The sequence below is a fragment of the Onychostruthus taczanowskii genome, unplaced genomic scaffold (genome assembly GCF_017590055.1).
Source record: "Onychostruthus taczanowskii isolate IOZ18803 unplaced genomic scaffold, ASM1759005v1 scaffold40, whole genome shotgun sequence".
Classification (NCBI taxonomy): domain Eukaryota; kingdom Metazoa; phylum Chordata; class Aves; order Passeriformes; family Passeridae; genus Onychostruthus; species Onychostruthus taczanowskii.
In genome coordinates, this window is record NW_024501460.1 from 5,694,514 (window position 1) to 5,721,985 (window position 27,472).

General features: G+C 39.2%; 1 protein-coding gene across 3 annotated transcripts; it reads left to right on the forward strand.

Moving 5' to 3' along the window:
- Nucleotides 1-27,472, forward strand: ECI2 (enoyl-CoA delta isomerase 2). 3 transcript variants are annotated; one of them, XM_041413257.1, is made up of 11 exons: nt 46-127; nt 10,858-11,047; nt 14,826-14,988; nt 16,320-16,418; nt 18,359-18,550; nt 19,358-19,427; nt 20,917-21,019; nt 22,693-22,813; nt 24,926-25,015; nt 25,962-26,105; nt 26,926-27,472. In XM_041413257.1, exons 3-11 carry the CDS (start codon nt 14,866-14,868, stop codon nt 27,079-27,081), a joined length of 1,098 nt encoding a protein of 365 aa, XP_041269191.1. In that variant the 5' UTR covers nt 46-127; nt 10,858-11,047; nt 14,826-14,865; the 3' UTR covers nt 27,082-27,472. The 3 variants fall into 3 exon arrangements, with proteins under 3 accessions (XP_041269189.1, XP_041269191.1, XP_041269190.1); XM_041413256.1 differs by lacking the exon at nt 46-127 and adding an exon at nt 10,332-10,365; XM_041413255.1 differs by lacking the exon at nt 10,858-11,047 and having other exon boundaries at nt 1-127.

Here is a 27,472-nt window from a genome sequence, read left to right on the forward strand (position 1 = left end):
CGGCGATCCATGCCCGGGGTGGGGTTTGCTGTCTCCTCCCCCTCCCGCCTTCCTTCCCCCTGGTTATGGCGTCCCCGGCTCTGACCTTCGTCCGGAGGCTGTGCTGGCGGCTGCCCTGCGGGACGAGGTGGGTGCCGATCGCTCCGGGGCTGCCCGGCGGGGCCCCTCACGGGGCGGGCCGGCAGCGGCGGGCGCGGGGTGTCCGTGGCGGGGCTGGGCAGCCCCAGCTGCCTCCCGGCGGGGCTCGGCGTGCACGGCGGCGCTGCCCTGCCCGTGCCGCTGCGTGAGCCCCGGCCTCAGTGCACCGGGCCGGGCGCCGCTCTCATCCCAAAAACGGGGGAAATCGCTTTCTGCTAAAGTTGGGGGGCCCCTCCGGCCGTACCAACCACCTTTAAGTGTTTGAACACAGCGTGGAAGTGGGAAATCTGTGTTTGATGCTTTCCCGAGGCGAATATTTCACCACCAAAAAAATTGTTGGTAGGCTGAGGGTGCGGTATCCGAAACCGTACTGAAATGTGTAAAAAATGTGCAAAAAGAGTGTGTGTATTCGGGCCTTTTCTTGCTTTCTGTATTTTATTTTACCAGTCCCAAAGATCATGTCATTATAAATGGTTTGGGTTAGAGGGACCTTAAAGTTAATCTAATTCCAACTCTCCTGCCAGGGACAGGGACACCTTCCACTGGACCAGGTTACTCAGACCCCATCCAGCCCGGCCTTGACAGAACCAAGCTTAATTGTGTGTCCAGCTAATTAGGGCTCCTTGCTAAGACTGTTCTGGCTTTCCACATAATCCCGCAGTATCTTCTACACCTTTATTTATTTATTACATGTTGCCTTTAAGCTGTTTCCAAATAAAGTGTCACGTGCAGGAGCGTGCACTGCAGCAGCTGTGCACCTTCAGAGTTAGCTGGACAGTGGAAAGCAGAAGGGATGGCTTGAGTTGCAGTTATACTTGGAATTGTGTGATATACATTTTTATTGAAAATGGCTATATTGGAAATTCCACTATGAAGTTGCTTGTATATGAATAAGAATCACAAAGCATGCCAATTCATAGAATTTCCTCTTCCAATCAAAAATAGCTTAATACTCAAGAAAAAGCAAGGTATGTTAAGTATACTAGGTAAACAAGTTCCTAAATACAGTAGGAATTTAGGAAAAAAAAAGCAGACATTGTCATACCAATAGATTTAAAAATGTGTGATACTCTGATTGGTAACAACATTCCGGTTTGACTGTTATAATGCACACTTTCATAAATGAAATGCTTTTACTCCAGTATCCAAGTATGTCTGTTAGGCATGAGCACATTTTAACCAGAAGACTGTAAGACATTTATGCATTAAATCGTAATTTTTTTCACTCAAACCTTTGTAAGAACTTATTTGAAGTAAGTACATGAACATGATAAAACATGAATTGTATGACTTCTGCCCTCATTTCAAAAAAAGAACTCTCTGGGCAAGCTAAATAATACTAATTTAATGTAGCTAAGTTACAGTGAGAGTGAGGGAAAGCAGTTCTAAATTGGAAAGACACATAAAAGACTGGCCTGCTGATCATCATTAGGCTGGTGGAGTCATACGTATTTGAAATGGCAAGATTCTATCTGAGACAGCAGTTCATAAATCAGTACTAGTAATGGTTTCATGTTTTTAGTATTTAATCAGATATAAAAAAGAAAAATAGTACAATTTTTATAATGCTGGAGCACCTGAAAGGTGAGCCTTATTTTCTGTCTTGGTAGTATGCGAGCAGAATTTTATCAAAAACACTGGCAACATTGGTGTGCCAGTGAATTTAGGAAGGATTTTTTGCAATCTAAACTTGGAAAAAAGACTCATATCCTTGGAACACTGAAAGAGAAAGACTTGTACAAATATAAAGGCAAAATGCTGGAATTACTCTTACTTTATTTTGGTTTGTTTGTTTTTACTGTGGGTTCCACAGGCTCTTCTTGTGCTGCCCTGTTGCAATTTATAATATTTCAAGTTTAAATTCATCTGATGGGGGGGATGCTGACACGAATGCACATTCAGAAGAGTCTTACTGGGGCTGTATGCATTTGACAGTCTTTGCACTCAGATCTTTGAGGTTGGGGCCCCACAACACCCATGCTATGAAGCCATATCTGCACTTAGGGCAGGTCAGACCAGTGGGCACCAAATGCTTGCTGCTGGGAAACCTCCACCTGTGCTGTCTTTCTTTTGGGGATTTCCTTTGCGCTAGTTGTAGTGCGATCCCAGCGCTGAACGCCTGACAGTGGCTGAGGGACATCTCCCAGTTTTATGTAGTTTAAAAGGGATCTGACTTGTATGTGGCAAGCACAGCCTGGGGCAGTGGAGTTGGCAGCAGTGCAGAGACTTTCTCCAAGAACGCTCTCCTGGTCAAACCCAGGCAGTAACATAGTCACACCCAAACTTCCCAGTGTGTTCCTTGGTATTTCAGCAACTTTAAAGGAGGTCAGATCTTGTTGAAGACCAATTTCCCATGAGGTATTTTATTTCTCAGAAAAGCCTTTTCCACAGGAGCACTATTAAATGCTGGTCTTTAAGTAAAGTGAATTGAAAGCCAGTTAATTTTCTCCTACCCTGTTGGCTTCTCCTTGCTTCTGTAGCCTTGTTGGTCTCTCCCTGTGCCTGGAATACTTCCTCCTCACAGTAAATCTTCACTACACTATCTGGTTTTCCGCTTGGGAGGCAACAGTCTTAAGAGTTCAAGTTCACTTCCATCTGTCTCTTGAGCAGCATTCCAAATCTTTTCTTGGCATCTGCTTGTCATCTCATGACAAAACATCTGGATGCTTACAGCCCACCCACATGGCAGGAGTTCAGGTGTTCCACCACAATGCACAACAGTCCTTATTCAGTCTCTGCAGCCTTTTTGTGCTTCTGCCTGGGAGTTTATTCATCCTGCTCCCTGAATTGCTTACTCTTTACTTGGTAGTGCAGTTGAATTTGTTGGTCATTGTTTCAAGCACGTTTTAATAGATTTATGGCAAAACAGGACATTGTAACCCTTCCATCTTTTCCTTTCCCTGTCTCTGACTGCAGACCTACAGACCCACAGGAAAGAGCTATGGCTCTTTTCTGCCTTGCTTCCCACTAAGTCAGTGGGATATAAAGTCCTGGGTCTTTAGGGCCCAGAGGCTTTGCTTTGCCATGAAACTGCTCTTATAAGGAAGTGGCTCCACTGACAGCAGAGGAAGAACTGATCTCTTGCGCTGAGCCTATTTCTTGTTTCATCAAATGATTGCGCTCAGCAGCCTCCTTCTTAGGAGCAGTTCAGTATTCCAGGTCATCAAAAGCTTCTTGATTGTTGTTAATGATGTATCACATGCATCACAGGTTTTTGTTTGCTTCTTTTTAATATGTGAGGAGCATGTAAATACATTTTCCACTGTTACAGACATGCAATGAAGTTTCCTGCGTTTGAGGAGAACTGTGGATGCCAGTCCACCCAGAGGACATGTAAGCCTTGCCTTGTGGAAACATCTTTGAGGCTACTGCCATCCTGGAGGTGACCAGTAAGTCTGGTCCCCTTTTCTGTTCTGTTTCTTTTTTCCAGGTTTGGCCATGAGAACCTAATTGACCTCAGAGAGAGTCTGCCTTGTATCCCTGGTAGGAAATGTCTAGTCCTTTCTGTCAATCCTATTCGGATAGTTGTGGTTAGGTATGGACAGACAAATTTTAGGAGCTTTGTTCTGATGTTCTCATACTGGCTGAGCAAAAAGGGCACTATTGCCTCTTCACCCCCTTTCCCCCGCACCAGGTCCTATTTCTTGCAGCTTTCCTTTTCTTTTGTAATGTCTGCTGACATCCCTAATCCAATTCCCTTTGCAAGGAGGAAGACTGGATTTTTGCAGTGTTGCTATCAAGTAATAAATCAGACTATATCCTTAAAAACCCTGTTTGAAAACACTCCTGAGTATCCTGGGGGTCTGTACGAAAACCTCTGGTGCTGGCAGTAGAAGCTGCTTTTATGCCTGAAACTTTTCCCCAGATGTAGGCGAGTGGGGTCTTCTTTCCCTCCTGATCTCAGCGAGGTGGAGGCAGCAGATGTCCTGCAGTCTCCCAAAGACCTGCCTGCCAACTTCCCCTCTCACTAGCAGTTCAATGGGAATGCATCCTGGCTCACTGACATGGGAAATGTGTCCACATGCAAGGGTTGTGTCTTAGCCAGAAAATACAGACCCTGATCCTACACCAGGAAAGCCCTGTGGAGTATGTTTTTTACTCCCTGATGCTGTCTTACACAGGCTCTTGCATTTTGGTTTCTGACTCTCTGGAGTTGTGCCTCTTGGTGCTGTATTTCAGGCTGCACTAGTGCACCTTGCTCAGCTCTTTGCTATTCCTTATCAACCAACATCTTTTTCTGTGACAGATCTCCATTTATCAGCTCTCCTTGGCTTGTGCTGGATTCTGTAGTGCTCAGGTACTCTGCTCTGCTCCTCCTGCTTAAGATAACCATGCTTATCTTTGCAAACTTCCTTTTGGTAGCTTAGATCTGTAGTTATAGTTGGTGTTTGGTGTTTGTGGTCTGAGTTATGTGGGTTACAGACCCTTGCCTGGCTACCAGAAAAGCAAGCAAAGAATATATCTGCCTTGATTTTAAGCCTATTTTTTCCCTAAGCTTAGTGTTTTCTGTCTTGGTGCAAGTCAATAGGAAGTTTAGAGAGCTCATCATACTTTTCTTACCTTTCAAGTAGAAAATTTTTTTGTTTGTTTTATATATTAAAGAAACCACCTTCTTTCATTTCTTGAAACCTTGTGCCATTTGACTTTTGCAGTAAGTTTTTGCGAAATACTGGTAAAATCAGCTTCCCCTAGCGTTTTAAGATAACTTTGAGTCTTTCAGAAAGTTTCTTCATACCACCAATGGATCTTGAATTTCTCTTTTTCTTTAAGGGCCAGGTTTCTGAAACATAGCCATTGAAATAAACTAATCCACTGTGTTTTGAATATTGGGTTTAAACTAGTCAAAGGAATGAATAACAAAATGAACTAAATCTCTTAATGGGAGACTTTCTCTGCAAATACTTAAGATGTAGTAACCCCTGCAATTAACATGTTTGCTCATGCTGGTTTACCAACACAACTTAAAAGACAAAAGGTAGTGGTGAGATGATTGGATAATTTTCCAGAAAAGTGTCTTAGTAAACTTCTGTCCTTATGTAAGCACGATCTTAAACTATTTTGAATGGAAATACACACAGCAGTTAAAATCGACAAAATGTAACTCAGAGCAGCAAGCTGTATGTAGTTGAGCTGGATTTCACAGTTCTTAGCTAATATCAAGCCAAGGTGTCTGGAAATCCTGAGGATGGATTGTTGTGGAACACAGCTTTCTGAACAATCCCGGTTCTCTGGGACTCTCTTCATGTGTGAGATGCTCTGTCTTTGTGGTTCTTTTCTCATCTCTTTGCAGTATGACCATGATTCTTATACCATGGAACAAAGGGCTGGATGCAGTAATCCAGGTGTGGCCTCACCAGTGTTGAGTGGAAGAGATTCTGTTCTTAATTATGTATAAAACTTATTTATTCAGGATTAGAAATATTGTGTTGTATGGATTCTTTGCTGATTCTTTGGCCCTCCGAAGAGGCGGCTACTGTTTTTCTGGTATGGTGTTCTGATAATATTGTTTCTGGCATAAGGTCTGGTGTAAAAGGTATTTAGCTTATAGAATGGCCAACAATTCTTGAATAAATTGGTCCTTATAAGCTAACCATTAAATGGGGTAAATTTTAAATTTCAAATATGCTGTCATTTCTTACCATGATACACATGCTTGTAAAATTCTTATGGCTTCAAACTTGTCAGTATAGTCAGCCTGTTTCTGAAACAAAAGAGTCTGTTTGGTTTTGTGTTGATTTTCTTAATTGCCACTACAAAGCCAGATGAAACACCCTTTTATTCAGAGGAAGAACTTCCAAGTTATATGGATTGTCCATCTCTTTCCCAGATCAATAACTCTTCATGCTCTCTACAATGATAGCAGAAGCCAGTTTGACTCTGCATGTGTTACATCCCCCCTTAGAACTGGCACAATTCAATACAGTCCTCTGACCTCTTTCTTGGGAGCTGCTGCTTTAGGTGCAGCCTTCTAAATGCTATAATTTAAGCTTTTTACAGTGTCTTAGTAAGACATGACATGAAGTCCCTTGGTATGTGTGTAACTTCCATTTCAGATTATCTGATTTTTGTTGAATAAATTGCCCCAGGTCTTTAAAGACAACTGTTGGTCTGGTTGATTGTGGGTGCTGGAAACACTGACAAAACCAAGAACAGTGTGCTACTTTGTGTTTAGACCTAAAGTGTTTAATTCTAAGCTGTCTGAAAGAGATCTAGATTTGAGCAGGATAAGCCATTGGCAAATGCTGCTTTGTTACTGTTTTGTTCAGTATTCTTTTTGCCCACCCTTATTGTATCTAGGTGTCATGGATTCAGGAGAGAAAGTAAGCCTCAGACAAAATTTTTGTTTCACTGATTCAGCTGCACTGTGAGGAGTGTCGGTGGGTGTTCTGATGTGGGTGGAAGCTGCAGGAGCTGGTTGTATCCTTGTCAAAAAACCTACCTGTGTTGGCCGTAAGCCATTAATATTAAAGTATACATTTTCTTGCTCTCCATGCAGCCAACAAGATTTGTCCCTGCAAGTCAAATGAAAATGGCATTATCCTTTCTCCATTGACTTTGAGTATTTGTTCATAACTTTTTGTTAAGTCATCTTAGATAATAATGTGTAAGGAATGTATTTGAGTTTGCTGCTCTCCAAATGCTGCAATAAACTGTCTGATTTACTGATTCTCAGAAAATGTCACATGTATGAGTATTACAGCTCTCTATTTTTTTTGCTAGCATTCTTATTTTTAACTTTGAAGTGTGTTTCTGTCTGTAAATCTTCCTGCTTTTAGAGATGTCTTACATGGACTGAGCATATACAGGAGGTTCTCTCATGATTTTGTCATTCATCATGTCCAGACAACTTAAGTCTGCTGGAAAGAGAGAGAGAGTTCTTGTGGCGATTTCAGGAGATGATCCTAGTGTCCCTCCCAGCAGCTGTGATGAGGGCATAAATAAAATAAAACAAAACTGTGCGTGTATAGAGCACAAAGATCAGATCACTTCATATCTCAGTGAATGGTAATCTAGAGCCTTCATTCTTAGCTATTCTGTAATATTGAAAAAGAAACTATCAAGCACAGCTGAGTTGCTTGCACTAAACAACAGTGTTTCAGCACTTCAATTTGCCAACAGACACATAATTATCCTCTAGTTTTTATATGTCAAAACAGTGTAGGAGTGTAAAATAATAAAAGCTGATAAGGATTTATACGCCAAACTTGTGTTTAGAACAACTCTCGAAACATTCTAATATAAATGGGAAAATAATTTGGCTTACATTTCTTTCTGTTTGTTAAAGTAGCAGTAAGTAAATTGTTTTTAGAGTATGTGAACTGATGTTTTCTACTAGTAAAATATATTGGAAATATGAGAACACTAGAAACATTCTTATTGCCTAAGAGCAATAAATTTTGGTTACTCCGTAACTAAATATAGTTATGTGATATAGTGGGGTACTACCAGGGACTATGCTGGTCAAACAGGAAGGGATAGTTGTTTCTTTATATCTTGAGGATTTTTTAGGAAGACTGGAGTTCTGTCTACTGAGTCATCAACTCCTTCATGGTATTGCCATGGTTAATAAAACTTGGTATTTCCCCAAATGAACCAAATGCGTTGATTTTTAGACAATAACTTTGATGCTGATAAGACCCCATGGATGGAACAGAGACTGTGAGCACATGTGCAAGAACTCTGAGGAAATGGAAGAGCACTGTAACCAGAAACTATTAAGCTAATTTATTAAATGCTTTTAACAAATTTGTTCTAAGATGCTGTGGTCAGATCTGTTGTTATCTCAACCCTTTGTGCCCCACATTGGGCATCAAAAGGGGCTGTTGTTGTTTAACCCCAACTGGAGTACCATGCAGCCACTCTCTCACCACCTCCCTTCTCCTAGTGTTTATTCCACATTTCCCAGTATAAGAGAAGATACTTGAAAGGACAGACCTAGAAATAAAAACCTGGAGCAATTTACCTTTATTAGTGAAAAAATTGTCAAACTGACGTTTCTTTTAATATTATACACAACTCCTGTTTGTAAGAAAATCTGTCTATGCAGCTTAAAGGAAGAGTGCTTTGCAGCCAAAAGTCTAACAGCAGCAGCAGGCATCGTTGATTTGATAAGCACACATGATAAAGTAATTCAGTAGCAAGAAAAGAAAAAAAAATCTGAAAAGAGTATATGGTGAGAGATGTGTATAGTTAAATGATCTGAATTTCTTTGGGAACAGCCTGTAATAAGATGGCATAAACAAAGAAGGGTTTGCTTTTCTTCTACAGCCACAAGAAACTACAAAGGATTTATCTGTAGATTTACCATCTACACTCTCCATAGCTCTCCTTTATTTTTCCAACAGCAAAAGAGCAATGAATGTTCCAAACATGCCATAGGATCTCAGTTTGCTTTAGCATTTTCAGTGTCTCTTTTTTCCAGCTCAGGTCTAGGTAGCTTGTATGGGGAGAATAACTGGAGACATGTGGCAGAAATGAGCCCTCTCCACTTTAAGCAGTATGGGGAAAGCTCTAATATTGCTGTATAAGTGCTCGGGCTATGTAAAAAATTTATGAGTCCTTAATGTTACATTATTATCTGTTTGGTTTCAGTAGAATATAACGAATGGCATGATGAATGATAACTTGGGGAACCTGCAGATTAAAATTTTCTAATCATTTTTATGTTAACAGCATAGACAATAGCTTTCTCTTGTCAGCAAAATAAAGTGAAGTACAACCTTAAATTTACTGTGTGCAGAAAATACTGCAAGTGAATATGGAAAATTATAAATATTATTTTCCTGGTTACCAAGGAAGGGAGGTGCTGCTAATGCTTTGCTCATTGTCATAATTATTTGGTATTTAAACTTTCTTTTTAAAAATCTTGCTGGAGATTCTGATACGAAGGCTTGGTGGGGGAATGAGAGAAGTTGGTGTGTCAGGTCAGACTTAAGTAATTCTTTTTCAGATGGTTCACTCATTTTCTCATGGTTACAGTTTAAATACAGGTTTCTATTTCCCTCACACTCCTCGTTTCCTAACAGTTGCTACAATTGCCAGTGGTGACAAGCTTTCCCAGCAGCTCTGCTCCTGCGCCCCGTGATGTAGCTGAACTAATGATCCGAAGTTGCTATTCCATCTCCAGATCCCTATTCCCTTCCAGGGAGAAAAATCAGGAACATTTTAATGGAGGATCAAAGTGAGAGAAGTGCTGCTGAAAGAAGGGGAATGAAGCCTGAAACTGGTTGGAGTGGTACTGTCCAGGCATCAGCAGGGAAGGAGTGCCCCAGTGACCTTGGCAGGGAGCACGTGTGGTTCCTCGCTGTGGGTGGATGTGTCCCCGCAGCAGGACAGGGAGCAAGGAGGTCCGATTTGGTTGCTCTCCTCCTGTGTGACTGCACAGCAGTCTCTAAGAGCAGCACTTGCTGGTGCTGGGGCAGGTGAAGCTCTTGGGATAGGGTTTAGGCTCCTGAAGCTTGTAGCAAAATTGGAGCTCTGGCTGGCACCTGCAAATCAAGTGTAAGTTGGGCTGGGAAATGTGTGTTGTCTCTTCTTTATAGGGATTCAGGAGAGGCATGCAATCAGAAGCTTGTTTTAGGTTATAACCAAACATTGAGCACCAGGAGGTTTGTGGGAATTGATTGCTTTGTGTCATAACTAAAAAAAAAAACAACAAAACAAAAACAGCAAAACCTAACCCGTATAACTCTTTAAACAGCACCAGCAAACCAGTATTTCATGTAATTTTCTCTTGAGATGGAAAGAACATGAGCAGGAATAGTGCCACTTTATGGTGCTGCAAAACTGTGTGTGTGAAATGGCAAGAGGTGGTTGCCGTGCCCTTCGCTGTTCTGCATGAGGAAAGTGTGGAAAGAGCAATGGAAAAAAATTACAGCACCTTGAGATCATGGCAAAGAAGGGATGTTGTACACATGATCTGAAGTATTGCATGCAATGGACAAAAGATGTTGCAGGTTTCGTGCAAGTGATAGTTTAATGTGCTTCTTGCTTCTGTCTAACACTTCCTGTTCTTTTGCTTGCTTGTCTCCCTGAAGCTACTTAGAATAATGTAAAATGAGTGTTTTCCATTTCTGTCAGGAGTTTTAAACCCATGTGTGTCTAGCAGCACCCGCTGCTTTTAATCCTAATAGGATTTTTAACGGCTTTTCTATGTGCTTTATTTCCCCAGGATCTACTAATGTTTAAAAGAAAACTTGTACTAAGTAAATGGAAGATAGATTTCAGGTATATCCATCCCTTTCTTCTGCTAAGTGTGTCTGATGTTTCCTGTGCAGGGAGATCTTTTGACTTCTGTTTAATCTTTATGAGGAAACTGCTGTGTTGCTTTAAAAGTTAGTATGTGAGCAGTCAGTATTTTACAAAATGTTGGCATTTTTAGTTCTCCAAAGTCCTTATGCAAGGGACAGAACTACACAGAAGTGAGAGGCCTGCCTTTAACAGGCTTTGCAGTCTTTTTGTGAATAATATAAACAGTGAAAAATTACTTTCAATGTAACTGCAGTCCTAAATTTAAGAGACATTTGAATGTTTATTGCAATAAGGGACATTTAAGTGAGCAGGCAGAGTGAATAGGATGAATGATGAGCCTCCAAGGTATCCTGAATGACTGAATGGCAGCAAAGAGATGTCTGAACCAAGGGAATAAATACAAAATGGTTGTCAACCTGCATGTTTCAGGTTCAGACAGTGATGCCCAGGATTTATTTCTTTTTTCAGAGTGTACAACTTGCGAAGTCCCCAGTGACTGGTCTTGCAGGAGAGCACAGGCGTTTGTCATGGACTCTGACTGCACTGCCATGTTGTGACTCATCCTGCTTCTGTCTCTCTGGTGGGAGCTGGCTTTTTACCCAGCTGGGGGAGGTTGCCCAGCCCTCACCACTCTTCTGTGGGTGTCTCTACAGTGAAGGTAATTTGTAGCAGTGGGGCAGTGGCTGCTAACTAGGCTCTAACTAGGTGCAGGGCAATAAACAGGAAGCTTTTGAAGGAAATTATTTCACTTTGTTGCAGTGAGTAGATGAGAAAGAGAAATACAGGAGGGTTTTTGGTTGTCTTTCATAGACTTCTTTTTCTGCTTGGATTAAAAGCCTGTATGTCAGGTTCCAGGCTCTGTGCCTGCCTTGAATGGCTCCCACAAAGTCTTGTGTGGCTGCTGAAGTGGGGCATGGATTTGCTGAGTGAGTGACTAGGAAAGACTCAGTGTCACAGCAAGGGAGCAGCAGATGGAGAGAGCAAGCTGTTGCACACGGTAGTGCAGCAGCCTCTCCTGTTCCTCTGTCCTTGGGACTGTGGCATGGCAGCACTGTGCAGTGACAGAGGTGGCAGTGCTGCTGTGCATGCTGAGAGGTGTCATCTCACTCTGTGTGATCTGCTTGGGATTGAGGGGCTTTCTTACTTCTTGCTGTTTGTGTGTGCCTCTGAAGAATGAAGTCCTGCCCAAGAGGAATTAATTGTGAAATAAATTGATTTTTCCTTTGTGTTTTCATCCTTTGTTGTTATTTTAATAGAGAAATCATAGTAATCAGCTGAGCCTTAGTGTGTTGAGAATTGATGAGCGTCTCTGATGTGTAGGAAATGTCTGTAGAGATTAGAAGGCAGAAGGAATGGGGTTAATCATCAATGTCCTGCAGAGAACTGAGCTACAAGCAGCAGGGGAGAATGAAAGATAAAAGGCCTTTTCTTTTAACAAGCTTTAATAAACACCTAGGTTGCACAATTTCCTATTACAAATCAGTAGATACGGAGGAAAAGAAGAATGATAGATGAAGTATTTGAAGTGGATAGATAACAATTTTACCCAAACATTTAACTAAGAAGCAAAAAGTGAATATAACCAAACAGCAAAGTTCCTCTGAGCCTGGACTTACTGAAAAATCATTCCACTTTTCCCCAGCCAAACTTTTTTGATTCACCTAACTGTTTTCTCATCATCTTCTAACTTCTCTACTTTGCATCCTTAATAAGGAAGAGAACTGTGACCCGCTAAATGCAAAGAAACTCAAACCAAAGCAACCTTAACCATAAATATGTGTATTCATACCTTCAGACCAGCTGCTATGGCATCCTCCTCTCCCCAGCTGCTCATCCTCAACATTTTTTAATTTATGATCATTATCAAACTGTATGTAAAAGAGATTCTTAAAGCCTTTTTATGATACTGACCACAGCCAGGCTGGAGTGAAATCCCGATTGTCAAACATGGTGTAAAGCCAAATCTCCATTTTTAAACACCGGATTTACCCCAGTCACTTCCTAGACTGACAAGAAAATTTGTAGCAGATACACAGATCATCTTGGGGACAGTAGCATTCCAGTAATTCCAAAGATGGCCAGCAAAATTGAAGGAAAAAAAAAAGCCAAACCAAAACAAACAACTACTCTTCCAGCACTCTCATTTTTTCTTCCTGTTAATGTGGCTTTTCAAACACGTTTGGGAATAAGAACTGAAAGTGTCATGTTCTGGGACTCCAGGACAGACTAATGAGAGAGATGCAGTGTTAAAAATCTTGTGTCTGTATCCATTTAGGTGCACTTTTTCCTGTTGAAGGTGTTTTTTTTTGATGCTGGAAACAGAGTCCACAAGTTGGCTAAATAGCCTCCTGGCTGTTTAAAGGATGAACTTGTTAAACTCTGGCAGAGTCTTCTGAACACACCAGCTTGAATGTTGGCTTGAACAGTGAGAGTTGTTTACCCCGTGTTTGTCTGGGTGCACTGCTATCTCAATAAAGGCTTACAGCTGATCAGTTTAAGTAAAAGGACTTTCTGTTCCTGCAGCCTTTTCTGATAGCTTGTTCTGTTTTGTATTGTTCAGGTAGGTTTCTTGCTACTGGCATAAGGCTTTGAAGCAAATTTTGAAATTATTTTACTTTGAAAGAAGTTCTGTGTAAAAGAAAAAATATTTTTTCCATGTCTGTCATTCAAACTTGGTATTTCCAAAGTATCAGAACTTTGATTTTATTAACAAAGAAGGGCTGTAATAGACATAAAAGCAGTAGGTCTTACAAATATTTTTGCAAGACATCATCTAGCTACATAGATTTAAAGAGAAATAAAATTAATGGGGAACAGTTGCACATTCTTCATGCTTTCTGCCTGCAACTTTTAGGTTTTCAGCAGAAAATAAATTTTCTTTAGGAAATAAGAGCAATGAAGATATTTTTGAGGTAGGCAGTAGAACATCTTTTACATTCTCATTAGATGTGTATAAAAAGGCAGAATTTCCATGATTTTTAAATTATTGTCCTGGAACTGAAATATTAATATTACATTGATTAACCATTCTGTCAGTCTCCATTTGAGATATTCATTAGTTTTTCAAATGAGACTGATTATAAAGTCCATCATATATGATGTTCTAACGTGGCAGGTGTGTCTGTAAATTAGAATAGGGAAAGTTGGGCCTTTTATGTTATTACTGGAATAGAGAAGAAAAGTTCATACATAAGCTGCAAATATTTCAAAAACAGTAAAAATGCTTAATGTACATTGCAATTTAACAAAAAAAAAAAAAAAACCAAAAAAAAAAAAAAAAAAAAAAGCTGTGACAACATGCTTTTGCCCTCTTGAAATAAATCAAAGTTGTAAGACTTCTTGGCTTTTGAGTCCAAACTTTACTGAAGTAAACCTGCTTTTATGAAGTATTATAGAATTGGGTTAGGTTTGCTATTTGGGGGAGGTTTTGATAGAACTGCCTTTTTCTGGTGGGAAGTTGTTCTTCCAGAATATTTTGACTTCCTTTCTTTTTCTCAAGTGTCTACAAGTTGGTTTACTCACAGTCCTTTTCCAAAGTACATATTGAAATGAGTCTTCACTTGTGCTACCCTGAAAGGAGAACCAGACTTTCAAATTCAAATGTTTCTAGCTAGAAGCACACACACTTGAAAAGATCACGAAGAGCAGCCAGGCTGCATACTCATCTTAATTAATGGACGTATAAAGCTGCTAATCATAGAACCATTTAAGTTGGAAAGGGCCTTTGGGATCATCAAGTCCATTAACCCAGTACTGCTAAGTCCACTACTAAACCATGTCAGCACATGCCACATAGACACATCTTTTAAATACCTCCTGGCATGGTGGCTCCACCACTTCCCTGGGCAACCTCTTCCAATGCCTCACCACCCATCTGGATATTAGGAGGATTTTCTTTGCCAATCTAACTTGAAGCTGTTCCCTCTCATCCTGTCAGATCTTTGAGAAGACACCAACTCCCACCCAGCTACACCTCCCTTCTAGGCAGTTGAGAGTGACAGGGTCCCTCTGAGCATCCTTTCCTCCAGGCTAAAAAATCCCAGCTCCCTCAGCTGCTCCTCATAGGATTTGTGCCCCAGACCCCTTGCCTGCTTTGTTCCCTTCTTTGGACACATTCCAGCACCAAAATGTCTGTCGTGTAGTGAAGGGCCCAGAACTGAATGCATTATTAAAGGTGCTGAGTACAAGGGAATGAGATTTAAATAATTAATAAAAATTAATACTTTCCAAAGGTTAATTATATCACAGCAAAAGCAAACTTCTAAAGCAGCTTTCTTGTGACTTGTAATATCTTTCTTGTTGTTGTTGTTTTGATTAGTGTTGTATGTAATGTTTCACGTTTACTTTAAATGTCTTAAAAAGCAGTGTATTTGTTTCTCCTCTAGTCTTTCACAAAAATCAAGTAATGGGATTTTTTTTTCCCCACTTACTCCCAGGCCAACACAAGCTGTTGGCGTTCCAGCGATTCATCTGCACATGACTGCAGCCACCATGCAGGTCAGCCAGAAGGACTTCCAGAAGGCTCAAGAACAGCTGAAGCTTTTGAAAAAAGATCCTGGGAATGAAGCTAAGTTGAAACTCTATGGCCTGTTTAAACAGGTAGGCATGACTTGACTTATTTTGTTTGGTAAGGAACATTTATAACCTGAGGGGATGGGCTTGTAAAATTTATTTCAAATACTGGCTGTACAAATGTATTGTGTGTTAACAGGCTCTCCATTTTATGTGCTCAGATTGTGTTCCTGAAATGTCAGCCCCTTAAAACCTAAATTCTGAGGGAAACCAAATCTGTTTTTTCATGCTTTCAGTAGAACCTTTATTCAAAGAAATAGAGCAAAATTACATCCATTGTGTGATGCCTTCCATATAGTAATATTGATTCAGCTTTGGAAAATGGCTTGTGCCTAGGAAAAAAAGAGTGGGCTGAATGCTTCCTCTTAAATTTCTTGTATCTACAGTCATCTGGGCATATCATATAATGGTGTTGACATTTGAAAGTTGATTTCTGGGGTTTTTTCCACTTTTTTTTTAGTATGGTCATTGTAGATTTTGTGTGGGGCTTTTTGTTTGTTTATTTTCAATTCAAGGAAATGTTCCTCCACAGTTCAAGTGAAGGTTATTCGCTACCACATCATGAAAGGATACCTTTGCAGAAATAATTTTATGCCCATAGCAGGGCTTGTATTGGTATTTAGTGAAGTATTTGTGGATCAGGATGGACTGCAGGGTCAGTACAGGCTGTAGCTTATGTTGAGGAAGGCAATCAGTAAGTCATTTAAAAAACCTTAAAGACAGCTGATGGTTTCAGGTAGCTTTATTGATTAATAATAGTGAGCTCATAAATGCCTTCCTGCCTTCCTGCCTTCCTTCCTGCCTCCCTCCCTCCCTTCCCTCCTTTCTTCCCTCCCTCTCTGTTTCTTGCTTTTTCCTGCCTCACACTTGAAATATTTCTTTCCAATAGTTTATTTTTCTTCAGGAAAACTAATCATAGAATACTTCAGGGTAGCTCAGACTCTTGCAGTTCAGCTGGTCCAATGCCCTTGCTCATAGCAGGGCCAACTTTGAAGTAAGATCCAAATTAATAGTTCCTATTCAAAGGTCTCTTCACACAGGTAACAAGTCTTTACCTTTCTTTATAAGTATAAAATTTTCACAGTTTTTCCAGCAGGAGAATTTAACACACATGGGGGTTTTGGAAACCAGTCTCTCATATTGGTCAGGTGCTTCTAGAAGCCCAATACAATATTAGAAATAGCAGACACTGAAAACCTCACGTTATGTGAACTGTCAGAATATTGTCCAACCTTCTCTCTCAGAGTTGAATTCTGTATCCTGATCAGATAAGTATTCAGAACAGTCATCATCTTTTCTACCAAATCATCTGAACTTTAATCAAAGGTTTAAATAAGTTTGTTTCTCTCTCTTTTCAGGCAACTGAAGGTCCCTGCAATGCTCCAAAACCAGGTATGCTGGACTTCGTCAAGAAAGCCAAGTGGGATGCATGGAACTCTCTTGGCAATTTGTCTCAGGTGACAAAACTCATAATTTCACTTACATACTTTGTAGATTACTCCACCTTGAAGTGCCTGGTCTTTGAGTGGATGATGACTAAAAATATTACATGCTAGTTGAGCATCTCTGTTTCAGCCATCAAAATGTTTCCTACTGTATTCCTCAATCACTTCACTGCTTCAGTATTTGGAGATTATTTTTTTTTTAGTGTGTAAGCCTAGTTCTACATTATTACTGTCAGCTTGTATCTGTGTAAGAGATCTTAGGTGGTGACTTCAAATGAGAATAGTGGTTTTTTGCATTATGCAATTCTGTTCTGCTCTTTAAGAAAGATGGATTGAGCTTCTAGTTCTTACAACAAAACACAAATCTCTGCATGCAGCATATTCATAACTTTGCCATTTTAAAAAGTCAGTCTCTTATGCTGTTGACTAAAAGACTAGAAAAAATTGGTGTATTGAGAGCCTGTCTTCTTTCTTTTTTTCTCAATATATCTTGATATTTTTGGTAACTTTCATAACCTTTAGAGAAGTCAAGTGAAGCAAGCAGGGAGAATAAAGATGCAGAGATACATAAGCATTCCTTTTTCATACAGGCTTTAGTAAGTCTGACTACATAGAGCTGCCATGGTTTCCTCAGCTGCTATTAAATGAAGGAAACAAGCTTTTCAAATCAACTGTGTCAGTGCTGCATTAGGCCTGCTGCTCAGTAGTAGTTGCTGAGCTCGGTCAAAAAAATTCTTTAATATAGAGGAGGAGTTTTGTATTTTTCTTTAAAAAAAAAAAAAACAAAACAAAACAAAAAAACAGAGGAGGAGTTTTGTATTTTTCTTTTTTTTTTAAAAAAAAAAAAAAAAAAAACAAAACAAAACAAAAAAAAAAAAAAAAAAAAAAAACCACCAATTGCATGGTTGTATAATCCCATGAATATAAGATATTGCTCTTCTTTGGGTTTTTTGGGGTGCATTTTGATCTTTTGTTTAGTTTAAGGTTTTAGGGTTATTTTTGAGATGGCCCTACAGCTTTTAGGAGTAGTCAATAAATACTTAAGGAAAAGAATAGACAATTTCATGTGCTACTCATTATGGATTATAGAACTGTTCAAAGTATGTTATCTTTTCAAGCCAATAAGTTGTAACAACCAAGTACTTAAAATTCTTCTAAATTGCTGCTGAAATACTTAAGGAAAAGAATTGGCTTCTCAGTTAGAGTGGATAGACAATTTCATGTGCTACTCATTATGGATTATAGAACTGTTCAAAGTATGTTATCTTTTCAAGCCAATAAGTTGTAACAACCAAGTACTTAAAATTCTTCTAAATTGCTGCTTACATTAGAGATAGGGAGACAGGATTCTTTAGGCTTCTGTGTGTCATGTTAGTGCTAAATGAAAACTATTGTCTTCAAGCAGTTTTAAAATGCCAGAAGATCCATTTCAGTGATCTTATGTTCAGCCACACATATTCTAAATTAAAAACTCTTGTTAGAGAAATGTCTGACTGGAAAGCAGAAACAAAGGATTCATAGAAATGTGTAAGTGCTGGGAATATGACAAAGGTCTCTCTGGTAATCTTAATCATGGATGGAAGCACTCTTCCAGCAAAATAAATGTCATCATCCCAGCATCTGTGCACTTTTATTTTGTGACTATTGCTGCTGCTGTTAAGGTGACCTGAAGCATGTTCTGCAGTGCTCAAATACAACATGTTCCCCTCCTCTCCCCCTGTAACTGGAATATGTTATAATGGAGATTTTAATTTTCTTTTGTCCTGAAGCAGTCACCTTCCCCTCCCCCTCCACCCAGGTACCCATTTTATTAGTACTGTAACTGATTTCAATTTTAGCTTTTCATAATCTTGTGTGTGTTGCTTTTTTCTTACTTTTTAAGGTTTTTTTCCTTTTTTTTTTCTCCTTTGTTTTTTCTTCCCTATTTTTAAATTTCTTTTCTTTTATTGCAGGATGATGCCAGACAGAAATATGCTGAACTTGTCTCAAGTCTAGTCTCTGCAGAATCTGCTAGCCAGAAGGAAAAGGCTTCTCCAGAAGAGGGCAGACACGATGGCTATGAAACATTAATAGTTACTACCAAAAACAATATCACAAAGATAATGTTTAACCGACCTGATAGGAAAAATGCCATCAACCATCAGGTAAAGAAGTGAACTTGGGAGGATTAATGATTTTGTTCTTTCTGAAGAAGCTACTTTAATCTTTAAAGGGTCCTTACTACGGGTTCAACAGAACTGACTGAAGCACCGTGGTCTGACCTTTGTGAGGGACCCAACAACAACCTAAGGAATAAATATCCAGTACAAAATTAAATAATTCAGCTAAAATTTTACAAATTAGGCTTTTCTAGGTCTCTTGATTTCAAACTTAATATAGGATTATGGTCTAGACTAAATTAAAATAGCAAACTGCAGGAAGACTGGCCTGTGTTTTGGATGCAAGATTTGACTGCCATGTTGAGTACAACAAAGTGTTTGTGCAGCCTTTGGCTCAGTGCTGCATGTATGTGTAGGTGATCTTCTGTTTCCCACAGTTATCTCCATGAGTAAGTCCATCATGTTGGAAGCATCACCACCATCCTGGTTCACAACTGCAGAGATACAAGAGCAGGGACTTCACCCCACTGCTGCTGATTCTTTAGTGTGTTATTTTGTCCACTTAAAATGCTGTATTGAAATTGGCTTTTTCCTGTCAGTGCTTGTTTTTCCAAAGGACCTTACTTTGTCCTTTAGATTTGCACTGCAAGTTTTCAGTATTGCAAGTGTGTGTCTTTATGGTCTGAAGTACTTCACATGTAATACCAAACTTTCTGTGCATGACAAATTTTTCAGTAGTTAAAAGGATTGTAGCTAATCTATCTCTTGAGTTCCTTGTTGTCAGTGTCAATCTCATTTTTATGTTCTTGTGCAGCATCACATTTGTACTTTGCTGATTTTCCTTTTATGCAGATGTACAGAGAAATCATCAAAGCACTTGAAGAAGCTGGAAAAAATGATTCCACCATAGCAGTTATTACTGGTATGTTTTATATTATACCAGGGTACAGTTCTGACATGAAATACCTACCTGTGTTTAGACTAAGGTAAAATTAAGTGAGGAAATCCTTTCCTCTGTTAATGACCAAAGGTTTTCCAAAATGTTTTGGCGAATTTTCTTTAAGCTGGTGTTTTAAATTCTCAAGCAAGCTTGCTGTTGCATCAAAACATCTTTCTCACCTGAGAAGATGGATATGGAATACTCCTAAAGGCCTTACTACTTTCGAGTTGCTGCCTGTCTAGCCCATCCTCATTGCAGAAAAGTGTCTTTTTAGGAAATTAGCCAAAACTTAAGTTTTGGCTGGCAGCTAAGTAGTGTGAATTCAAGGTGAATTTGGGCTAGAACCTGTTTACTCTGAGGTAATTCCTTGCAAATTCTTCTCCACCGTCTGTTTTGCCAACACCTGGTTCCCATTTCCAGGATGCTGGATTTCCTTTCTGTAGCAATGACTGTGCACCACAGCCCTTACAAGACAAGATTCACACAACTGAAGCTGGAAAGTCTAACACACTATATAGCTGTGAGTCAACAGCAAACACCTCTGCAAAACCTTTATGTTCCTTTTCACACAGTGAATAAGAGCACTGCAGTGTAAAGTAGGTCCCATCCTGTGAATGTCCTCATGAAATATAGGGTGATTTAGGAAATTGAGTCATGCAGTAGTCAGCTTTTAAATGTTTCTTGTTTTTTTTGGTGGTGCCTCAAATTGACTTATACATTGAATACCAGCTTATCTGTTTCTTACTGAAGAATCCATCTTCCAGTAGAGTGATGTCAATGCAGTGCTGTCAATCTTATCCTTAGACTGCTGTGCCTTTTTCTAAATAGATCATAAAAATGTGAAACTCTACCATATATTAAAAAGGTTATTCTGTCTCATTTTGATTTCTTCATCAGTTTGAAGGTGGGTGAAGGGAGATGCATCAACTTACATTTCCATTGTCATGTTTAAAAAAAAAGTTTCTCACATCTAACTGTTTGAATGGTTGAAACTGACAGAAAAAAATCCCTAAGGAAGTGTGCAGGCAAAGAAATAAAATATTTTTTCCGCATTGTCGTGTTTAAAAAAAAAAGTTTCTCACATCTAACTGATGTGAGAATTTCAACAATGGTTGAAATTGACAGAAAAAAATCCCTAAGGAAGTGTGCAGGCAAATAAATAAAATATTTTTTCCATCTGACAGTTACAGAAAAAAAGAAAAAAATTAATTTTCCTCATCAAATATTTCACAGCTAGCATTCTTTGGCTTTTACTGATTGTTTTTTTCAACAAATTGACTGTCAAAACATATGTTTAAACCCTAGATGTCCTTTAAGATCTATTGTGTATATTTTGAGAAAATCCCTCTAATTACTTAATGTTATTAGACACTCGGGATGAAATTCTTTGGTAAATGTGATAAATGAAAGCTTCTCTTCTCTTTCCTACTCAGAAGCCATTGGTGCATTTACTCCTATGTGTTCTCTGCAGGAAATGGAGACTACTACAGTAGTGGAAATGATCTGAATAATTTCACTAATGTCCAGCCTGGTGAAATGGAGAAGATGGCAAAAGATGGAGCAGTATTACTCAAGTAGAACATCTCTGTTTCATATGTACATAAGTTGCTGTAATGGGAAACATAATTTGTAGGCATTGTTAGAAAACAAGAGCAGAGACCCAGATTCATCTATTTAGGTGGCTCTGTCTAAGGGCTCACCAAGTTCATAAACACAAAGATTGTGTGGGAGGAAGTGGTATTAGTTGTATGAAATAGATAGATTAATATTAGAAGTCTTTTTAAGTACAGTGATGCTAAAGACTTGATTTCCTTGTTTAGTCCCCAAAGTACATACAGGAAAAATGACAAAAAGATTGTTTTAACTGTATATGAAAAAAGTTGTGGGGTTTTTCATATCTAGCAGTGTCTACATTAGCAGGAAATGCCAAAAGACCTTCACTGGCAGACTTCTTTGAACAAAGACAGGTGTGATGAGCTTGTTCAAAATTGCCCAGTAATTCTGGGGTCTTGGTTCTGTCTTTAAGTTTTAATTTACCTGTTAAATGAATTTATTTTCTAAGGCCAAGTAGATCTGGGATATCATCTCACATAAGGATCTGGGGTTTTTTTCCCCTTACTTAGGCAGATTTTGTCTTCTCTTTGACTTCTGTATGTGATAATTGCATCTGAGAGATGCTTGCAAATTGTCATCTCACATAAGGATCTGGGGGTTTTTTCCCCTTAGGCAGATTTTGTCTTCTCTTTGACTTCTGTATGTGATAATTGCATCTGAGAGATGCTTGCAAATTGGATTGTTTCCTTAGGCAATTGCAATTGGTGAAAAAGCAAAAATACGCAGAAAATCAGTGGTTTTGGTTTATATTTTAAAGATGAACTGCAAGTAAAGTACTCAATTTTGCAGCTTTTACTTAGGTGAGCTGTCTGTGGATCACAGTTGCCCCTCAAAGTGATAATGATGCAGTGTGAGCCTGTTGTGAAGATGTTATACTCAGTGGTATTGGCGAATGTTCCAGCCTGTGGTGTTTTGTAGGATGTTCAGCACAATGCAGGGTCTCGTGTGCTTTATGGTCTTTAACCCTGCTCTTGTGAGAAGCCTGTGTTTGTTGGGCTGTTACTGTTACACAGGCACAGTGCTTCACTGCAGCCAATGCACAGAGATGCCAGAGAAATGGAGTTCTTACAGCACTGTTCTCTTTTGGAAAATGTTTCATTTTGAGAATGCATTTTGCACCTCTTGGATGGACAAGCAGCTGTCAGCTGAAACAAAATGCTGTTTCTCAAATGTGTGCAGAAGAGCACTAGGGAATCCTGTGTTGAGATAGCATCACAGTGTTGGTGCCTGTTGGGGCCCCACTGCAGAGCAGAGTCTGTGAAGGGAATTGCTATCCCGTGGGTGGTGTTGGGATGGATGCGTTAGACAGAGGGCTCTTGTCAATGCGCTGTATTAGCAATTGTAGCTGAAGAGGAAAACACTCCTATAACTTGATCACAGGAACTAGGAAAGCTCTGCTGACATGTATATATGTCTGAGTTGCTAAGGAAATGCAGCTGTTTCAAATAGTTCTTATTATGTCAGAATTCATTTCTGAAAGGCTCAAAACCCATACATTGCACAGTTTCCATCTAGCTCATGGGTTCTGTTATGCGGTGTCTAATTACATGTTTTGCAATTTGTTTATATTGGATGAAAAACACTTGAGGTGTGTCTCTTACATCTTGCATCTTCTGTTTTCCCTTCTCTCTAGAGACTTTGTGGGTCATTTTATCGATTTTCCTAAACCACTGATTGCAGTGGTAAATGGCCCAGCTATTGGAATCTGTGTAACAGTGCTTGCTTTGTGTGACGTTGTCTATGCTTCTGACAGGGTAAGTATATTGCATGGCCTATCCCAAGACAGTCTTAAAGCCTCTTTCTTTTTTAATAGTATTAAATACTATTTGATTTGGGGTAATCTGAAAGAAAAGAACGCTTCAGAAAAGTCTGAAGGCTTTGTATATCACATCAAGGAACAGCTACCTATATTAATAACCAGCACAGGGGTGCATCAGCCAGTGGTTAACATGCATGGAATTTCCCATGCTGTAGTTATGCTTATCAAGTTACTGGCTCCAGCTTAGAGGCTCTTTTCTAAGAGCCCCTCTTCTAAGCTGGTGTGAAATGATGTTTGTAAGGCCCCTTTTAGGTGTGAAAGGGGGAACAACAGTTTGTTATGGAATGGAAGTTCAGGAACTGGCTGAAGTAATTAATTACAGATCACTGATGACTGTGGCCCTCCTGACATATGCTTGTATAATGTGCATGATTTATTCAGTCAATTATGGCCCATAGATCTCTTTTTTTACTAGAAAAATGTTGGCTTCTCCCTCTTTCGCCCCTCTCATCTGATCTTTTTTTGCTACAGGGTGAACCTATTTTTCCTTGTTTCTCAGTTTAAAGAACAGTCTATATTCATCCTCCCTTGGAATAACCTTTGCTCTCTGCATGATTATATCAGTGTACTTAGCCTATTAAATATATCTCAGTTTTACCTTTTCCATTTTTTGAGCTGAGCAGCTGCCATTTGTTCAGCTTTTCCTCATGTGGCCTGCAGTCACATTCCTCAGGACTCCTTCCAATTGCTCTGAGTCTGTTTAAGCATAGTGGTACAAGCCGGACACATCAGTCCAACTTGTGTCTTACTGATGTGAAATGGAGCAGAAGAACTTCTCCACATTCTGCAGGCTGTATTTCTCATTTGACATCCCACTGTGTTATTTGATTTACATACTTGTGGTCTGATCTAACACCTGGATCCCTTACTGCAGAGTTGCCACTAAAACCGTTTTCCCTATTGCGTATCACGTGCTACATACCAAGTTATTCCCAAGAGACTTTAACTTGTCCATCAGTAGTATCTTCTTGCTCATACCTCTCAATTTTATAAAGACTGTTTGGAAGTCTAGTCGCTTGCCCTCAACGTATCATCTCCTTATAGCCATGAGTTAGTATAGATTTAGTTGAAGTTTAATCCAAATACACATGAAATGTCTTGTCCTGTTAATATTATCCTTCTTTCTTGGATGGCTTGAATTTCATACTTTAACTTCCTTTATTTTGTATATATAATCATTGATAAATGCATCTTATTTTTGCCTTGTGTTTTTTTCTACATGTCTGCATGATTATATTAGTTGCATACTTATTATCTGACATAGTTTTCACTTTCTGTATATTTGTGTTTAAAGTCCATGGCAAGCTCATTATTTAGAATCTGCTAGTACCTTCCTACCTGCACTGGGACAGCTTTTGCTTGAACCCTTGGTAAGAGTTCTTGGGGGATTTCTATAGGATTTAACCTAGCCTTTCACTTAGGTTATCCTTTGTGACAATTTTCCTATTACCTTCAAGTTTATTGAAGCCTTCTCAAAGTTGATTGTTCTCTGTTCTAAGAGATTGTTCACTGTTCAGTTCTAACTTGTAATTATGGTATTATTTTGTATGACTCCTTGCTGCATTTCTGGCACAGGCTTTTTTTTTTTAGATTTGCTTAACATTTGGTGAAAAAAGATTCAGTGACTTGAATTTTTCAGAAGAATAAACTTGATATGCCTTCAGAGGGGCAAAAGTGCTTTTTGCCTCATAAGTTATTTGGAATATGTATTTAATAACATTTAAGGCAAATGTGCATGAACATCCTTTCTGTAAAGAATTTGCACTTAACCGTTTCTTTAAGTGCTGTATTCAATTAATGTAACCTCATCAATAGGGTTGTTGGATGTGGAAATGGAGTTATACAAAGTTGGCTCTGGGGTGCATTGAGAGGACGAAGCAGTGTTACCAGATGGTATTTGAAGGCTGTTATGGCAATAGTTCAGCTGTGTTTGGTGAACTCTGTCTCAGTAGAAGATTTAAAATAAAAATGAAGTCCTAGTACTTCAATTCCATGCTCTGATCTAAGGTTTCCTTTATTTTGTTCTCTTTTCCTTTTTTTTTTCCAGGCCACGTTTCACAGCCCATTTAGTCAACTTGGGCAGAGCCCAGAAGGATGTTCCTCTTACCTGTTTCCAAAAATTATGGGCTTAGCCAAGGTAAGAATATCTGCACCGCCAGTGGGATCATCTGACCTTTGTGTGTTGGTATCCTCTGACCATGTCAGCAAGTGTGGTCTTCTGTCCATACTCTTAATTTCTCTGTCTATTCTAGAAGTAAGGAAACTATAGAAAAAAAAAAAATAGGAACAAAAACGTGAAAAATGAAGAGACAACAGAATCTTTTTCTTTTTTTTTTTTTTTTTCTCAGAACATAAGGAAACTATAGGAAAAAAAAAAAAAAAAAGGAAAAAAAACGTGAAAAATGAAGAGACAACAGAATCTTTTTCTTTTTTTTTTTTTTTTTCTCAGAACAGCATAAAGCCTTTTTGCTTCTTTTGCTATCCCACAGAAAAAAGTCTGGGTAGTTTTAAATACTTATCTTATATTTCATGCATTAATATAATGTATTTTTTTGAGCAGGGTTTAAATCTATAAAGAGCAGAGCAAGTGCTTCATAGACATCCAAGTTCCAAGAGTAGTCTGTTCAGTGAGACACAGCCTGCCAGTACATGTTCTAGAAATCTTGGAATCACTGCAAAAGTGAACAAACACATTTATGACGAGGTAATTTCACATTGCAACCTTGGAGCTCTGCTCAAAAAGACATGTACAGTCCTAGTGAACAGTAGGAACTGTAGGCCAGTCCCTAGTGATGAAGCCCAGGGGTTGATTCTGGGTGTGAAACTTGCTTAACCTCTTCCTTATGGCCTGGATGATGGGACTGAGTAAGGCCAGCTCAAGCAGGGCCTTTGAAGTAGGCAGTATCTGGAGGTTCCTTAATAATTACAATAATAATAATCATCATCTATTCTGTGTTCTTTTCAGAGGGCAGATATTAACAAGCGAGAGAGTAAAATGAATGTGATGTGAAAGCATGCAGCTTCTCTGTCAGATAACTCAAGTCTTGTGTCTTGTTGAATCACACTTTATTTTTTTTATACAGGCAAGTGAGATGTTGCTTTTCAATAAAAAGCTGACTGCAGCAGAAGCCTGTGCCCAGGGACTTGTGACTGAAGTCTTCCCTGACAGGAGTTTTCAGAAGGAAGTTTGGGAGAGATTAGAAGCTTATGCAAGCCTCCCCAAAAATGTCAGTATTTTTAATTTTTCTTCACCTTGTAAGCCTTTAGCATTCCCAATCCTTCTGCCAAACCTATTCTGTCACTTGGTTTCACTTCATCCTTAATCCAAATAATGAGGCTCAATATATTGTCCTTCAAGGACAGATCTGTCCCTTTGCTGCTGGGAATCATATCCTTCTTTTCTACTTTCTCTGCATCTAAGACAGAGCACTGTCCACAGAGATGCAGTGGCTGGAAAGCCTTGCAAATTATCTGATTAATCTATCTGTGCAGTGCCTCTGTGTGTGCTTTGGGTGGCTTCTTTTAAGTTTTTATTTTGGCAGTAGTTTATATTTAAGAATTTTACCACTGGTTCTGCAATATTATTATAGTGTGTGCACTCTGAGTATTCAAGATGACGCTGAGTGGCTTTAATTTTTGCTGAACTCAGTGTTCCTGCTGCCTAGTTTAGCCCTAGTTTAGGATTTGCAAGACTGGTGGTCTTGTGTTTCCTTGGACAGGAGGAGACAGCTGTGCCAGCTGCTGATAAAGTGGGTGGCATTTGACAGTGCAGACAGTTGAATGGGTTGTTTCTTTTGCCCATCTACCCTGATTATGAGCATTTAGGAGACTGCTGGTTTGCTTCTTATGAGCCTTCTCCACCTTATTAGCAATCTGGGGAATTAAATGAAATAAGTACTTCTAGCAAAAAGGTTGACTAAAAGCTGAGAGATTGATGCTAATGCAGTTGGGTTAGGATTCCAGTGTGGGTTTTGTATTATTTCCTGAAGCACTAAAGTATAGAAAAGAAAACTTGCCTTCCTAATTTTCCTTCTCTTTCTCCTCCAGTCCTTGGCAGTGTCCAAGCAGCTGTTACGAAGTATGGAGAAGGAGAAGCTCCATGCAGTCAACAGTAGAGAGTGTGATGTGCTGACGGAGAGGTGGTTGTCTGATGAATGTGTAAATGCTATTGCCAGCTTCTTCCAGAAGAAATCAAAACTCTGACCTTCACCAGTAGAGTAATTCACCATCTGGCAGTAGCCTAATCTGCCCTCATCATTAATAAACTTCCTCTTCAAATAGTAATTCTTATACCTTTTTATGTGGTGTATCTGTGTTCTGAGTACTAGGTTAAACCTGGTTCCCAAAATTAATACACTGTTATGTGCCTTGGATGCATTATGGATGTTTAGGTTGGGGAAAAGGCTTCATTATTCTGTAGGCATCAGTGATGTTTCTGAATAATAATAAAGCAGATTGTCTTCTAAAGGAAGCAAGAGATTCTATAGCACTCTGTTTTGATAGCTCTTCAATAAATATCTTATGAATTATTCTTTTTATTTGTCTGGGGGAAAGGAAATACTGTATTAATGAAAAAATAAATGGAAATATTTAA